The sequence below is a fragment of the Pavona decussata genome, unplaced genomic scaffold (assembly GCF_977016875.1).
Source record: "Pavona decussata unplaced genomic scaffold, jaPavDecu1.1 SCAFFOLD_161, whole genome shotgun sequence".
NCBI lineage: Eukaryota > Metazoa > Cnidaria > Anthozoa > Scleractinia > Agariciidae > Pavona > Pavona decussata.
Genome location: NW_028145572.1, coordinates 3,954,708 through 3,971,716, shown reverse-complemented (window position 1 = coordinate 3,971,716; position 17,009 = coordinate 3,954,708). Strand labels below are relative to the sequence as shown.

Below are 17,009 nucleotides of genomic sequence, written 5' to 3'. Positions count from 1 at the left end.
CGACAGACACATAAATACAGTTAGTTGAATTGAACCTAAACAGTCAAAGGTTGCAGTATCAAAAGCTGTTAGAAGAACGAACTTTGCAGAAACACTTTCAGGAGAATAACTTACCTCTCTGTCTGAATTTCTTTCGATTTCCTCTATTTCTTGGCGCTGTTTATCAAGCAGTTTCTGTTTTTCAGTAATCGCGGTCACAGTGTCTAAGGGTCAAGATAGATGATTAATGACATTCTTATGTTCACTTCGTCATAAAGTATCGTTACTTGACTGTGTAGCTCTTTACTGCTTTTTTTTTGATAGACTAAACCAAACTTAAACTCGAACAGTTAACTTTTTTTTAGGACAACCGTTCACGCTGGTCATAAAACATGTAAAGGAGGGGGTGGGGGGGGGGGTGGGGGGGGCAATCTCATACCCAGAGTCCTCAGGCTCTTTGACCAGCGGTTGCTCGCCAGAAGGGACTCTGGAAAATCGAAAAAAAGTAAATTCTTTGGTTGGCTGTCCCGTAACGGCTCTGACTTTCACTTGCATTGTTTTACCGAGGAAATCCTGCGGTGAAAACATTTCAGTAACTCAGAGATTCTCAAACTGACTAACCGCAAGCCAAAGAGCGTGAAGACTCTGTGTACGAAAATGAAGGCGTGGGGCGGGGGGGGGGGGGGGGGGTTGCAAACGTAACGCTGGTAGTGTTAACGTAAAGGCTTCGAGGATAATTGACTAATCAAAAAACAGCAACAGGAGTAAGGTAAGCTGCTTATTACCACGACTGATAAATAGAAAATTCAACAAACTAAAAGCGTTCGGATTTTACCTATCTCCACTTGTTCAAATTTCTCATCCTGTTGACCATCAAACTCCTTAATTTGCCGCTGATGCTCGCGAGCCTACAACAAGTAAAACCAGTTGAACAAGTTAAAAAAAAAAGACGCCAGAAAATCAACAAAAGCATGCAAGCTAATTAAAAGCAAACCGCACAGTAGATATATGTACTTTTATCTTTTTCACTTTCTCTCTTTTTCTTTCAGTTTTAGTAACCATTTAAGCTTATTTGTAAACATTACTAAAAAATAAATGAATAAATAAATAAATTAAACGATTAAAAATGACTGTGTGGGAGGCTTGTGTTTGTAGCACAAGGTGCTAGTGGAACCGAGCATTTAAACTTAACAGAATAATTATTCAAATTGTTAAACTTGTACTTGTAGTATGTAGTTTCTACTTGTAATTTTGTTTGTGTGAAGTACAATGTATATTTCTTTGCAATGGGTTGGCCACTTATGTAATAGATGTGAGTGTTCCAATAAAAAAGTTAAAAAACACACTTGCATAATTTGGAGCCCTCCGGTTTTACCAGCTTTGATAAGGTATTTTCAGAGTTTCCGCTTACTAAACCAACTAAATAAGCAATTCTTTGCTCATTTAGGAAAATGCAACTCAAAACACATCAGCACCTTTTCCTCGACTTTCTTCTGTTTGAGTGCAGTTAGCTTCTGGTGTAATTTCTGTTCCTGTCGTTTTCTGTCCTTGGCAAGTTTGCTATCTACAGCTTCCATTTCTTTTCTGAGGCGTTCTAGGTAGATGGCAGCATCCTCAGAGCTAAGCGTAGATGATCTGATGGTAGGGAAGTCAAATCGACCATGAATATGAATATATGAAACATCATATATTTTTTCGCAACTACTTAAGTGGCGTACTAACTGCGAGGATCTTTCTTCTTTTTAAAATAGGCCATCATAAGTTGGTAAAATCTTTGATTATTGGTATGATTTAGGGAAGAAGGTAAAATTTCGAAATCCAAAGCATCATCGACAATTTGTCTGTCCACATCAAATTTCAAACTTTAGAAAGTCTTCGAATTGAACAAAAACAGGGTACACTGCCAAAAATACAGATTCACAAAACTGGATTTTTATTCTGCAACAGGCAAATGAGGCAATGCTCAAACCTAACAAGTTATATTCCAGGCATGCCAAGCGAATAAAGGAATATAACATCACACCTGACAAGATTCTCCAGCGAGTCAGAATGCATTTCCTGTAATTTTCCCAAATCTCTCTTTTTCCGTTCTTCATCTTCTTGCTGTAGAAAAACCATAAAAACTGGTAAGCTACAATTTAAAAAAATAAATAAATAACGAGGAGAAAAAAAATGCTAATGATGAGGTCGATAGTCCATTTCAGACTTTACATGTATATGTATATCTATTTATCTTTAGACCCAGGTTCAAATCCTGGCTGAACCACATTTTCACCCATTTCTTTAGTTGTGTCGACTTCTGTTCTCCCAAATTAAACGTTATATGTAAATCTTTGTATATCTCCCCCTCCCCTCCCTTCAACCACCATTAGAGTAGATTAGGCCCCAGGCCACTCTCCTGACAATACCTCCTTATTTCGTTCCATTACAAACGTTTACTAAGTGGAGCGTGTTCTGATAGGAAAATCCATTTGAACAATACAACACTCCCCCCCCCCCCAATCCCCCCGTGCAAACTGACGATTATATTCCAAGCATAACTGAGATGTCCATGGCTCACTTTCTGTCGAGCCAGTGCTCGTCTTTCCGCCAGTCTCATCTCCAGCGCCATAACACGCCTGGCTCTCTCCTCATCTGTTGCTTTATCAATGGCCGCCATATTGGCCAGGTGATCTTTCATGATGGCACTCGCTTGCTCTTCGTTTAGATTTGCGTCCTTGATCAAGCTCTGTATTAATTTGTTTTGAGCTTCTTTCAGAGCGAAGCGCTTGCTGATTGATACCTCCTACAAAATAAGTAATTATAACAATCTGTATTTTAGTTTGTCTACGGTTTAAATCAGGTTTGTATATAACGTGTGTACTCCATGTTTTTTGTTTAAAAAAATTTAGACATGCTCCTCAGCGGGGTAATTTTTTTTTTAGTAAAAACGCAATTTGGCTGATAAAGAAATTAAAAAATATGCACCAGGCAAATACAATTGGCAGTCTTTAGCAAGTCCAGGCATTCGCCTCTAGCCAAAAGACTCCATATTCGCCAATATTTAAAAGTATCTGTCGAATTTTCATTCACTCAACCCTCGAGATTGATAATATGATTGTCAATTGACCAATCTATATTGTTGATTGTTGATTAATCAATATTGCGAGACCAAACGGTTCACAAAGATTTTCCGAGTGTTTGCAATGAGTCAATCACTAAGTCAAGCAGTCTCCATTTTCCGTGCCTCCACCCAACCCTAACCTTAATACAGACAAATGAAAAATAGTTTTAACCTTTCTCAATTTCTCCATCTCCACGTCTTGCTCCAGCTTCAGGTTTTGTTTCAGCTCTTGTTCTTGTGTCTCATGCCGTTGTTTCAGAAGTTCAAGAATGTTTTTCTTCTCGCGCTAAAACAAATAAAATTCACTATGAGCGGAACGTCTTCCTCCAAGCGAAATATCCAGTTACCAAACAATGCAATTTTTGCGACAACCAAATTTTATTAATTTAATTTTCTGCAGGTTACATCAGCATTACTGTGAAAACATTGTTTCCTTAAAATTAAGATGTTCTGTTCGCGAAAGTTAAACGAAAAACGTTTACAATAATAACAACACGTTTCTCTTTTACATTAAATCGTTCTACTTCTAAAATATTCCAACCTAGTTGCTGAACGCAGAAACCTCCCGTTGTTAACTCAGGTCACCTTTATCTTCTTAGCAAAGACATTATGTACTGGGTAAGACAATTCTCTTTGGTGCACACAGTTTATGGAGGAAGTTTTAAATATTCATAGCAATAGCCCCACCTCGTTTACGAGACCTTTAATCTTATTTTCTGTTTCCTCTCGTTCTTTCCTTTGCTCACGATGTAAGGCATCTAAACGATTCTGCAAAATAGAGCAGTTACAACGAAACTAATGTGAGTTATTTGTACAAAATAAATCAAAGAAAAGTTAACCTCTTTCATTGGCTCAAAACTCGGACATGTTAAATGAAGCGAAGTATTGAGTACGTGGATTAAATCCTACAATAACACTTAACCTGCCTAACCATTCTTACAAACATGGCAGTCTGTGGTAACAGAAAGAAAAAATTTAGACCCAAAGTGGCGCTCTCAATCCCCACAGAATCGACGAATGCTTTTAACTGGACTGATATATTTTTGTTTTTCACGTTACGACGCTCTCATAATAGCGTGGCTCCACTGGTCGCTATATAAACACACAACCTACAATTCCTTGATTCGCGAAGGGCCAACGCTCGAAACATCAGCTCCCACTGAATCACTTTACAGTTGTCAAATTACCTTATCAACTCAGCCTTGACAACACCAAATATTCGTTTTTACTCCCCACCGACGCTAGTTTCTCTCAGAAAGTAACCCCATTGTACGTCTCACAATAACCTTTCAAATGAAAGCTACTCAGGCATGGGCGCATCCAGAATCACCAACCCTGATGTGGCTTGGAGCATCAGTCAGTGATAGGCTCTACTGCTCTCGTGCAACATACAAGCAGACAGAGAATGTTTTACCTTCACTTCAATTGCAAGTTTCTTCCTAAGTTCAGCAGATTTTCGTTTGTATTCCGCGGACATCTTGAATGCCACTGCGCCGATTGCTTGTTTGATTTCCAAACCAAACTAAAAACAAAACAAACGTCACGAATATTATGCTGATGTGGCACTAATATAACTGATCCATATAGATAAGCTGACAAGTTTCAATTTAATTGAATTTAATAAATGAAAATACATTCGTTCTCCGTGTTCTAACAAGCAACTATTTACATTCTACCTTATTGAAAATTAGTACTGCTTCCCTTTAAGTAAACACTGTTTGCAATTGTTTTATCCAGATTGTTTGAATTTATGTGCTATGTGAGTGAGCAGATGTTCCGTATGACAAACTAGGTATACCAAATGTAACGAAACAAGAGTTCGCTAGCATTATCGTTTGGATTACAGTCTAAGATTGGTTTATCCCCAAGGGAAATTACAAAGAACTTTTCGACTGCGATGACTGGGAATGGGATTGGCTTAAAGGCAACGTGCTACTGATTTGTCATTTGTCGATCTGTGGCCCATTGGTTACAGCTTACGACAGGCTTGATGAAGATCCTGTTCTGCCAAGAAATAGAAATTTTATCCCGAGACTCTATGCAACGACTGAGACAGCATACTCTACTTAGACCGCATTTCCAAGATCGGCGATAACATCATTTATAAAGCAATTATTTTTATTGCTTTACAATGAGTTGTACAATAGCAAAAAAAACTAATTATTTAAACACAAATGGCGTGGAAGCCCAAGGGAAGCCACCGGGCTTATATAACTGTTTCCATGGCTAAAATTCAAATCACGTTCTTTGACAAGTTTAACTAATTATTCTGAACACGTTTAAGTTTTTCGCCCAACTTGCTTTTCAACTTACATTGCTTTCTTTCTCAGCGGAAATTTCTCTCTTGACTCGCAGTTTTTTTGCCAGCAGTTTGATGGCTTTAATGAACATGTTTTGCCTCTGAGTTTCCAAGTCAGCATCCAAGGCAGCAGTGGCTTGCACATCCAAGCTGAAAGAAAAATGTGGCAGAAATTCGCCTCGATTATGCGACAATTCACGCGAGCAGTTTATCGATAAATGGCTACTTTTGTTACCTTACCATTTTGTCTCGTTTTGGTGACAAAGTGGGCGAGGTTACCCAAGCCATAATTTGTATTTTGGTAAGACACTGTTTCCGTTAACTTGGTTGGAATTGTTTTGCAACGACTTGCTTCCGAGCAAGCCAAAAAACCTCATGAGCCAAGTGCTGCGTTTCAGTCGTTTAGTGCTCCATGCCGAAATTTTGGCGCGGAATTGTGATAAAGATTGCTGTGAGAAGCGAGGAGCGCACGCGAGCACAACTGACATTCTAAAACGGACAAAACATAAGCAAAGAACGTTGAGAAGTCTCGCACACAAGTATCATGATTACCTGTTTAATTCTTTTTCTGTTTGAGTAGCGTTGTCCAGAGTCAGTATGGGCACGATACTTTCATCTGTTTGAACAATGCTGTAAAAAAAAAAAAAGCGTAACGAAATGTTAGCTCCACTGTTGAACCTTCCACTTGAATAACACAGCAACAAAATGTTCACTGTCAGCCCTGTTTGTCCCTTGATTTTGCAGGAAGGTCTAAAAGGACCATCATGTAAGTGATGTACTAACTGTAAATGGTTTGCAAAAATTAGTCTAGTATCATCAACTGAGTATGGAACCTTTTCGGAATTACTGATCCAAGCAGTATACAGGACGCGTAACACCAAGCAAATGACCTAGGTCACCATGAATCTCCCAAAAGCTCAGTGGTTGTAGCAGTCCACCGGTACCCTAACGCTAATTCCCCCGAATAAGCCGACAGCCCAAAGTGACGGTTCTCAGACGCTGTCTGATCTCACCTCGTTTCCGCGTGTTTTTCTATTGGGTTGTTATCTGGTAACTCTCCTCCATGATAAATATACTGTGATCCTCCGGTAAGTACTGTCATGGTAGTGGTATTAGTGAAGCGCTAAGAAATTACAATAAAAACATTTCAAAAATCTATAGCTTGAACCAGAAATCATCATGAACTGGATGCAAGAGACATTGAACTAAAGTCGCAAACGAGGAAAGAAATGTCTCTAAAAAGAATCAAAAACATTTTTTTCTGTCTCGGAAGCAAAAAATGTTTCTGCAACAAATGTTTCGTGCGCGCGCAAACGAAGAAACATTAAGGAAATTATGTTTCTACAAAGATGTTTCCTCATTAGCGGAGGCCGTAACACAGAACAGGTCACTTGTGTGTGGAAAGTCAAGAATTCAACTCAAACCGCCGGGGAATCCATGCAAGTTTGTCTTTATGGTGTATCTTTCCATGCGGCGTGGTCGAGTGGTTAGAGGTGCGGACTTGCAATGCAGTGATCTCGGGTTAAAGTCCACTCTCTGACCACTATATGGATTTGTTTCGGGATAGTCCCATGTTAAAATCCTCGGCCACACTGTGTAAATAGCCAACTGGTAAGCCTCCCTACAAGTTGGGATTTTTAAAAGATGTTTATATTTAACTTCAATATTCCTTTCATTCATTTACAGTGTCCCCTTTAAAGTGCTAAATAAATTGACACTTAAACAAAGTTAACATTATCATGCTCATGATAAATTGAACACTATTTATTTAAGAAAATTTCAATCTGCAGTTGAGTGAACGAACACCTTACCATGTAGTAAGGCGCCATCTTTCCCTTGTCGCAGCATTTAACAATCACCAGCACCACGATGGCGGCAATCACTGCACCAAACAACAATCCAAGCACAACACCAAGAGCGAAATAACCAAACACTTTACGAGGCTGAAAATGAAACAGAAACAAGAAATATTAAACCAGTTTTCAGAATTTGCAGTCATGTACCTTTCTCATTAAAGGTCTTTTTTGAACCGAGGCTAAAAATTCTTTAAACATTCTTATTTTTGTAAGAAAAAGAAAGAAAGGGGGAAAGCAAAAGCACTTTGAACATATAACAGACCAGTGTCGAGAGAAAGGTCAACGAGAAATAACCGATTAATTAAACGAAGGAAATTGACAATGAGGACAACGGATCAATAACGTCACATTTCTAGTAATGAGGAGTGTAATTTTCAACTGATTAGAGAAGCAGAGACCGATACAACATAGAATTTCGTTTTTAAGTGTACTATATTTCGGCTGGCCAAACCAGCCTTGATTAGGTCCCTATGCAAATTCTCATTGTACCTGAAGAAGGCTGGTTTGGCCAGCCGAAATATAGTACACTTTAAAACGTAATTCTACGTTGCATGGGTCTCTGCTTCTCTCATCATTTGTATTTGTTAAGCCGATCAGACTAACAATTGATCCAACGTATACCAGCAGGATTATCGTCCACGGTTGTTGCTTAGATTTTACTAATTTTCAACGAACTTTTTTTTCTCTTCCGAGAAGAAATTTGTATGGAAAGTTTTACACATGTCAGTCATTGACTTTCTTAAATAGAAAAGAGTTTGCAAGGCTGAAGAGACAAGACCAGTGGTGGTGGTGGAGTGATGGCGCCTGTGTTTGGATGCACGCAAGTCTCCAAACACAGACCAGACTCGACACACTACTGTTCGCCCTACCTCAGCTTCATCCACGTTATTCCTCTGCAGGCAAGCGGTGCTGGTATCACTCTGAAGTCGGTAGGTTTCGCTGTTTAACTGTGAAGCCAAAGAAAATACGTTTAAAAGAAAGTGCAGGTGAAGGAATTCATGTAGAACCCAAAAGTTCGTTTCATTCAGTTGATCACAGTGTTTTTTTTTTTTTAAATACGTGTTTTCGGCAGGCAGAGGACGGAAAGAAAACCCGTTTTAAAACTCTTCTTTTTTGGTCGTTTGTTGTAAAATGTTAAAAAAATTACAACTTTGGGCAGTGTTTGTTATAAAACTTTGTTTCAACTACTTACGAGTAAACAGGGGACCTAGTGAAATATCTTTTCTCAATTTTCAACTAAAACTGCGCACGTCCAGACGCTGAGGGTCAAGAAAGAGGTTTTAAGGAAATGTAACTAAAGTGCGAAACGCAATGAAAACAAAACTCGCAGACTTTACAAAACAAGTAGTGAATAAACTTTTTAAAAACAATAGATCATGTTCCTTTTTGTACCTGTACACTCTTCCATGTAACTTCAGCAGGAATTCGTAACGTGGTCGGCTCCTGAGAAAAGGTCAGAAACAAACGGTTCAGAAGTAAACATATGCCAGACAAACACTTGCGAGTTTTCCAAATATTCCCCATCGGAAAGTCTGGCTTTCCTGCGAAAATTTGCCTATGTTTGTCCGCTACTCGCCAAAACAGCTTGCAAAACTTTGTTGAGTCACTCTGGCTAGACTCAGGACTCTGATCACGTGTGCAAGTTACACCACTCGATGACGTCATTCATGTTTCTATACTCTAAACTGTTACTCTATACTTTAGTCACAAAATATTCCGCTACACCAATCAAAACGCGAGTTTTACACAGTTAATTGAATAATGGAAAGTACACAACACTACGAACCAATCAGAAATCCAAGGAAACACAAGAAAACGCGCATGAGCAAGTCACGATTGGCATTGGTTTGACTTCTGATTAGTTAAGAAAGTGCCGCGAGTTTTTTAACCCCATCAACAAAGGGCAAAATGACGCAGACCCAAAGATAAGGCGCAATATCTTCGAAGCTCAATTGAAAACCGCTCTAAAGAGTTAGGTGGTGTTACACTGGGTAGCGTGTCTCGCAAAGATTCGTACAACTTCAACCTCGCAATGGTGTCAGGAGACAGGTCGCACAAAACAACAATATACTCGTTTTTTCTCTAAACTTTAAATCAATAGACGTGAATCAACGAAAACACGAAGCTTGCGAGGCACGAAGCGTCCAGAGCATTTCCTCACTCGCTTCAGGCCTTATGTTCGAAAACCGGGCATGTTCGTACGCAGATCAAAGCAAAACAGCTAACTTTTTTCTGTGTCATATTACACTCATTTTTAATAACTAGGGATAGTGGAGCCAAATGACAATTTCCGAGAACTCCATGTTCAGAATCTTGTGTTCGCCATATCCTTCCCTTCTGTGTGACAAACTCAAACATACAGGACAATTCTTTCCCAATGACTACTGGCTTCAATTTAAAAGACCAAGGCGGAAATAATAACATGCCTAACTATGTAAAAAGACGCTGGAGTAATAAGCCGAAATGTTAAGGTAAAATTCACAGCACCAACCTTTACATCGACTTTGAATCGAGCAACGTATATAAAAGACCTTGTCTCGCCAACTGCAACAGTACAGAAGAGAAAGAAACAAAGAATGGATCGTTATGATAGTATACTATGAAATAAGATGAACATACCACCATTAGAATTGTCAAAAGGTAATTCCGTGTTCTATTGACAACAAAGAAAAATTTGCTCAAATTCTACTTGCCTTTAAGACTTGGCAACGTAAAAGTGACCACAAAAGTGTTCCTTATTGGAGAACTGACAAAGGCGCCTTTCGTTGAAATATCAGAATCGTAAAAATCCATGCCTCGAGTTGTGTCTCTGACAGTCACGTTTCGTGCATGGTAAAGAGAACCAACAATGTTACTAATTGTCACGTTAAACACCACAGGAGGGGAGTCACCTTCTTCCTGTAATACCTGAAAAATACCAATGGGAACTTGAGAAAGAAATCCAATCATTATACATGTAGTGAACACTCTCGAGATCTCTCCTCTCTCACAATTATTATTCAATGCTTCTTTAAAATTCTCATACTTCTGAAAAAATATTGAATGGCCTTTAGGAGGGGGGAGGGGGTGGGACATGAGTCCCTCATGAGCTCGTGTTTTCGTTCTCTCCGTTTTTCTGCGGAGTGGGGTTGGTGGGCCTCGTAACTTCAAGAGCATCAAGACTAAGACAATTAAACCCAGTAGGCATACAAGATATCCAAAGCTGTTTTCTTTGACATCTGCAAAAATGGAACGATGACGTCGTATGACATGACAATTACGTCACTGGTATTGCCCATCCGCCATCTTGAATTTCTCGATTTCTCCAAAAACTGCTCAAATAACCAAAATTTCACACCAAATTGTTCCTTCATAAATTTTGGGAACGTTACGAAGTCTGGTTGTGTTAAAAAGCACAGACGTTCGTCAGCCACGGACGGCATCCGGAAGCGACATGTTCCCTGTGCTGCCTCGGTTCCTACTTCCGCCTAAGACTGGAAAACTCGTTTGGTGTCCGGTGTCTTTTTGTTCCACATGCAATGGTGTCAGACTGTCAGACTGCGCCTTGAGGGAAACGTTCAACTTCATGCCCTCCCTCGTCTGTGACCCACGAACGTCTGTGCTTAAGTTCCGGTCTGCTGTATGGTGTGTTACCCAAAGTAAAACATTCTGACCTTTAAAAAGGTTGGTTGCACATGAACAACTTTCCTTGACCATTTTTTTCTTTCTTTTTATAATCATGGTAATGGTGATTTTTACTTGCTCATGTATAAAAGGTTAACAAGTTTTCAGTGAATTTGTACAAACTTGGAACAAAAGTTTCTGAACAACGAGACTCGGTCAAAAAAAAAAAAAACTCGACTAATTTTGTCGCACACACGACAATAATTATGTAGACTTGTCAAGGAAAATTTCCTCGTGTACAAGCAGCCAAGCCTTCTTACCTTTACCGTCTTGTTAATTGTCAGAAGCGGTTTTAGAAGCGGTCCTACTATGAGAAACTTCTTAGTTATCGTATTAGAACCAGCGTCAAAGTTCAATATGGCCGTCAAATCCAGAGGCCGGCCACTTAGAACTAAAGGTTTGTTTGCAGTTTTAAATTGCAGGAAAATCTCCACAGTGTCATTGGGACTGGAACCAGGTAGATTCACCACCAAACCAAAGGGAATGCTCAAAGATGCGACGTTTGGCTGTGAAATCGTTGGGGGAAGTTGTAATATTAAACCATTTCCATGCTTGACATAACTTTGATTGAGCAGAGGAGTCAGGACATACACCAGCCCAGCAGTGCGTTTAACACGAGACCTGATTAACACAAAACAGAGAAGACCCTTATGCTTATGTTTCCACTTGTGCTTACTTAATATGGTTACATATCTAAAGATAAGAGGTTAACCTCTTAAGAAACTATGGTGTTGCGTTGGTGGGGGATTAGAATGAACGTTTGGTTTATCAACAGATGACGAGGGTAATTTGGCCACAGTAAAGAGATTCGAGTGCTGAAGTTTCGAGCGTTAGCCATTTACTCATTTTTAAGAGCTAACACTAGAAAAGTCAGCACTAAAATCTCTTTACGGTGGCCAAATTACCTACATGTATTCACCTCAGTTGATAAAACCAAGCAATATTAGTAATGGTAATAGGACTGAGTGGAGTACAATTCAGGGAGTAATCGGGCGACTAATTTCAAATCAGCCGAGCGCGTAGCGCAAGGCCGATTTGAAATTACGAGCCTGATTACCCCTGAATTGTACGACACGAAGTCCTATTACCAATTAATTGTGCCAATAACAAAATGCGAGAATCTAGCTCAGTTAGTGTCCTCCATTTTTCTTCTCTAGTTGAAGCTGGACAGCTTACCTGGTCACAGATTTTTCATTGATTTTGATTGGTTATCATGTGCCATTTAGTGAAATTTCATTGGCTAGTGGCAGTTGCTACTTGATTTTCATTGGTTCTTTAACTGTCCGATTTGACCTGTCCGATTACAAGCTTCTAGTAATCGGACAGGTCAAATCGGACAGTTTTGGAATTACATAGCAAAATTAAGCTATAAATATGGGCTGTTAAGAACCAATCATATTCAAGCATTTTGTTATTGACACAATTAATGGTTTAACCGGGTGCGGACGTCCGCATCCGCGATCAATCCATTCGTGATTTCTCATCGCCTGTCAAATCTATCTGATCTACACTGTATGAGTGAATGTGGGGACGATGGACTTCAACATGGTTTGTTCGTTCTATTATCTACTTTCCCTTTGCATTAAAGTATATTTTTATAATTTACATGATGTCAAGTGTTTAAAATAAAGTGATGGCATACTACACTCTCTACGCTAATTTAGAACAGCGATGTGTGTCTTGCGTGACAGTGGAAGAACTCCAAATATCAAACTGCTAGAGGTCTTCACCTGCGTCCAGCATCTTCACTGTCAATACCGAACAAAGATGCATCCCTCTTTCTACGAGACAGATCGATGACACTGAGGGGAACAGAAGGCAAATTAAAAACAGCAGTTAAGTTGGTAACACATTCTGGGATTTGTAAATGAAGTGTAAAATTCACAGGATCACCAGCTTGTAACTCTTCAGCATTCTGACTTGTCACAATAGTGGTATTAATGGGCTTGGTGGTAAAATTAGCATGTTGTCTCTCCTTGTAGCTTGCAAGCTGTGGTGGAGCATTGCTTAGAGGCAAACTATAGTACTCTATGTCTACCGTTTGTGATATCAAGCGCTCAGGACTGATGCGATTCTGAAGAAATGATGTATAGTTGCAATCGACACTTTGCGATGGAGCAATGGAGGAAATAGACAGTGTAGACCCTCCGCTAATGTGGTTGAAAGTAAGTGAGCCTGCGCTGCAGCTAATGAAGACTCTGTTTGTATCAAGAGCCTCGAAGGTCACATCGACGGAGACATGGTGAGCTGTGGTTGTTGTATCATTGTTCCTCAGTGTTAGATTATACTGTACTCTGTCGCCAGCATCAAACGAACCAACGGGAGGTTGAAACGTTACAGCTACAAAAGGTTCAGGTCGGAATGTTAGGAATGTGCCCTGTGTGAAAAACACTAGATGTTAAACAACTGTCACTTTGTAAAATACCACGCCTAATGCTATGAATCTCTAGAACAACTGTAAATATGCTATTTCCTGGAACAAGCACTCTGCACGTTCATTTCAAATTCACCTTCACTTAGCTCGAGCGCTGCACCTAGTCATCTTGTCATGAAGAGTTCAAGGTTATTTCAGCAAGGGTGCTTAGCCAAGAGGCTGGCAAATAGGCCAGGAAACATTAGCTATGTACATCTTTTACAATTTAAAAAAAGTTTCCCTGTCCTGACAAGCAGACTTTTAAATCGTGTTTGAATCTGTTTTCCACAATTTTCCATCCCTTATGTGAAGATGGATGGCCTAAAAAGGCCATTTTCAAACAAAAACATTTTAGACACATGGCTTGGACCCAGGTATCTTAATGTTACAACTTTCAGAATTTACCCCACCTGAATGGAGTTATGTGTATACTTTCGTCCTTCCCGAGGAGTGAGATTTTTAGGAAGTGTTACATAAGCCAGATGAACAGGTGAAGACACATAAACGCTTGGTGGAAGGTTGCTGACTGTTGTGGCTTGATACTTAAAGGAGACTGTCTCACCAAGCAGCAGTTCATCTGCCTGGTACACGAGTCTAAAGAAACAACACAGTGAAAGAGACTGAGCTTGAAATCATCAACCATGCGATCTGACATACATCATACAAACAACTACAGTTATATTTAGCAATTATTCCATGAGCGAGCGTTGGATATGAGATGATAGATAGCCAACGAGGCGCGTAGCGCCGAGTTGGCTATAATTATCTCATATCCAACAAGCGCAAGTGGAATAATTGTTTTATTAAAAACAATCAAGAAATATTGCTAGATCTTACTGATTTCGCTGTGCAAGAATAACCAGCAGACAATTTAATGGTCGCCATTTCTCAGCCATGGTACAATGGCTCATATACCATGGCCGCTAAGCCAATCAAATCCCTCGAATTCTATTATCCAATGATTCAGTTTTTAATAAACATGTATAGACCACTGCAGCTCCATACAAGCAAGGTATGGAATTATTCACAGAAGGGTACCTTAAAGTATTTGCTAGGGTTGGGTTTATAGAACTCTATGAATGAATACAATATATGTCTGATCCAAATAACGGCCTGGGAGGACACATCACTGACACGCATCTAACACAAACAGTAAAAAACTTCATACAGAATATAGCAATACCTGGAATTACCATCTAACAGTGTTATGCCCCCTTTTGCTGGTGACTCTGTTATTCGGGCATTAGTGAGGTGATCACGAGGAACTGTAATTTTAAGAAGCACTCTGTATGCATGTGAAGTTGACTGTATGGTATGACTCAGTTGCACAGTGAAGGACATGTCGTAATTTTGTGGCACTCCAGTAAAACGAGATGCTGTAACACTCACTGACAGGTCAGGTTCGATTATCTTTAAATAGCAAGAAAATATGCATCAGAATAGTTCTGTCATGCAAGTAAGGGAAAATGTGAGGTCAGGTCACACTTAACTGCAGGCTGCACATACAGCCGAGATTAAGCTTCCCACCTTTGGGAAGGGAGGGGCTACTATTGTTCATATTTAATTATCTCAAATATAAGTTATTGTCTTTGAATGAAAATTGACAATGTTTAAACAGTAAGGTTAGCTCTTATCTCCAGGTTAAACAATGGCATTCTTTTCTTCGCAAAATATGCAAAGTCAAATTAAAGAGGCCATCTTCATTAGAAGAGGACAAACCAATCTGAATAGAGATGATGTCTATGATCTTCCAGATCTGAAATTATCACATTGCAAACAAGTCATGTGACTAACAAATTCCATAATGATAAGACAATAGTTGACTTAAGTGAATCAGCCTCAAAGAAACACCAAGTTGGTGGTTAGATTCTCATGAATCAGCTGGTCCCAGTTGTTCAAAGAGTGGATAACTCTATCCAGTGGATAAATCTATCTCCAGTGCATAACTTGAACTCCAACCAATGTGCAGTTCCAGAAAAAATCCGTACCCACCTAGGGGGAGGCGGCTTTTAGAAGCCAAAATTTTAGAAGCAAGATATGAAGCTAAACTGCAATTTCCTGGGGGGAGGGTGGAAGCAAAACAAAAATCTTCCATGGGAGGAGTATGGATATTTTCTGGAACTGTACAATACATGTTATCTGCTGGATAGTGATTTACCCAATGGATACATGTAAGTTATCTACTCTTTGAACAAACAGGGCCAGGTTGTTAGTGATTAATTACCTGCAAAGAAAATGAATCATCTGCTTGCTTTTTGCCACTAGCAAACACATCAAAATCAACAGACACTTGTTGACCATTTGTATTCTGGCTGGTGTTTGAGACCCGTACTATTGCCTGATACTCAATCTCACTGTCAACAGCTTGGGAAAAGTTTCCAGTATTCACAATAGTGCCAAAGTTGCCAATGACTTCTGAGGTAACGTTAAGATCTACACAAATCAAAACTTCCAGTAAGGATTATGATACCATAAAATTTAGGAGTGCGGGGATTTCATTTCAAATCAGGTTAAGGAGGTTCAAGAGCATTTACTTTAATACCCATTCTAATGTACAAATTTGGTTACTATTGCAACAGGTGACACAGGTGGGCTCCACAAAAAGTACCTTTAAATTTCAGTTTATGAAAATTATCTCAAATTCATTCAATGACCTACAATTTATCATAATTTTTATTGTTTTGTTGGAAAGCCTCACATTAATCTTTAACTCCTCTGCAAATATGACAAAAAAACTTATCCGGTACATGTAGATCTTCTGTTATATAAAAAAACCTCTACTGGATAACTTTCTGCCAAACGTTTCTTAATTTTAACTGGTATTACTCAATATATGTTGCATCCACAAAAAAAAATTAAGATGGTCAGGTGTACATGTAGGCCACCACACAAAATTCTGAGATCAAAACAAACATTTCTTGCAGGTATTTGAATTTCTGGTCTGTACAAATAATATTTTATGCTGCATTTCCACTTGTTGCACTACACACACAACTTTTGATAGAAAGTTGGATTCATTTCGCTGACACATGCACCAGTTAGCTATGGAGGGGGTGAGTTACATGTCGCAACATGTGGATGCAGTTAAAAACCCTTTTAAGCCTTCTTGAGCCCATTGTATGATCTGGCAAACATTTAAAACAGATAACATTAACAGTCCATGGACTCATATTCAAGAGGATTAACATCAATGGGATGATTAAAACTCAACCAGCAAGGCCTTCTAATTTCACTTACCAGCTCCCCTTATTTGCCCATGAAGAGACTCTATATTGTTACCAACACGAGTGATGTTCCCAGCTACACCTTCAAAACCTTGTCCAGATATTGTTATGATGAAGTTTGCATTTGTAGACAGAGGAAGAGATATAGTCCTTTGGAAAGTCACATCTTCACCAATGGTGATTTTGTTTAAGTCTTGAGATGGTTTAGGCACATTCGTGCGTATAATGGAAAGAGATTTAGACGTCACTGGTTCTATATCAATCCGCAGTGCATCCCCAATATTTGATAACGGTAACCAGCCAGTGCGAGTGTATTTCAGAGTTAAGTTGCTGTAATGGACACTGCCAGCAGCCACTGAGCGTTTGATGAGAGTCACAACCCTTCCATGCACCCAGGAGGATGAATTTAACCTATTGACAAGTTCAAGAAAAAATGATTTATTGCAATGTACATGTAATTTTGTGAATTGGG

General features: G+C 39.3%; 1 protein-coding gene across 3 annotated transcripts in view; it reads right to left on the bottom strand.

The window, feature by feature from the left end:
• LOC146464894 (uncharacterized) overlaps positions 1 to 17,009 on the bottom strand; it is a 31,059-nt gene that overhangs the window by 10,447 nt on the left and 3,603 nt on the right. For all 3 annotated transcript variants that reach the window (XM_085129215.1, XM_085129216.1, XM_085129214.1), the window contains exons 3-24: positions 16,551 to 16,948; positions 15,538 to 15,746; positions 14,497 to 14,723; positions 13,724 to 13,907; positions 12,631 to 13,277; positions 11,161 to 11,521; positions 9,931 to 10,144; positions 9,729 to 9,781; positions 8,630 to 8,680; positions 8,107 to 8,184; positions 7,193 to 7,324; positions 6,395 to 6,504; positions 5,934 to 6,011; positions 5,396 to 5,531; positions 4,497 to 4,604; positions 3,770 to 3,850; positions 3,255 to 3,368; positions 2,540 to 2,764; positions 2,003 to 2,082; positions 1,455 to 1,614; positions 815 to 887; positions 115 to 203 (exon numbers count right to left, since the gene is read on the bottom strand). In XM_085129215.1, coding sequence (XP_084985341.1) covers positions 115 to 203; positions 815 to 887; positions 1,455 to 1,614; positions 2,003 to 2,082; positions 2,540 to 2,764; positions 3,255 to 3,368; positions 3,770 to 3,850; positions 4,497 to 4,604; positions 5,396 to 5,531; positions 5,934 to 6,011; positions 6,395 to 6,504; positions 7,193 to 7,324; positions 8,107 to 8,184; positions 8,630 to 8,680; positions 9,729 to 9,781; positions 9,931 to 10,144; positions 11,161 to 11,521; positions 12,631 to 13,277; positions 13,724 to 13,907; positions 14,497 to 14,723; positions 15,538 to 15,746; positions 16,551 to 16,948 — 3,808 coding nt within the window. The remainder of the gene's footprint in view (positions 1 to 114; positions 204 to 814; positions 888 to 1,454; positions 1,615 to 2,002; positions 2,083 to 2,539; positions 2,765 to 3,254; positions 3,369 to 3,769; positions 3,851 to 4,496; positions 4,605 to 5,395; positions 5,532 to 5,933; positions 6,012 to 6,394; positions 6,505 to 7,192; positions 7,325 to 8,106; positions 8,185 to 8,629; positions 8,681 to 9,728; positions 9,782 to 9,930; positions 10,145 to 11,160; positions 11,522 to 12,630; positions 13,278 to 13,723; positions 13,908 to 14,496; positions 14,724 to 15,537; positions 15,747 to 16,550; positions 16,949 to 17,009) is intronic.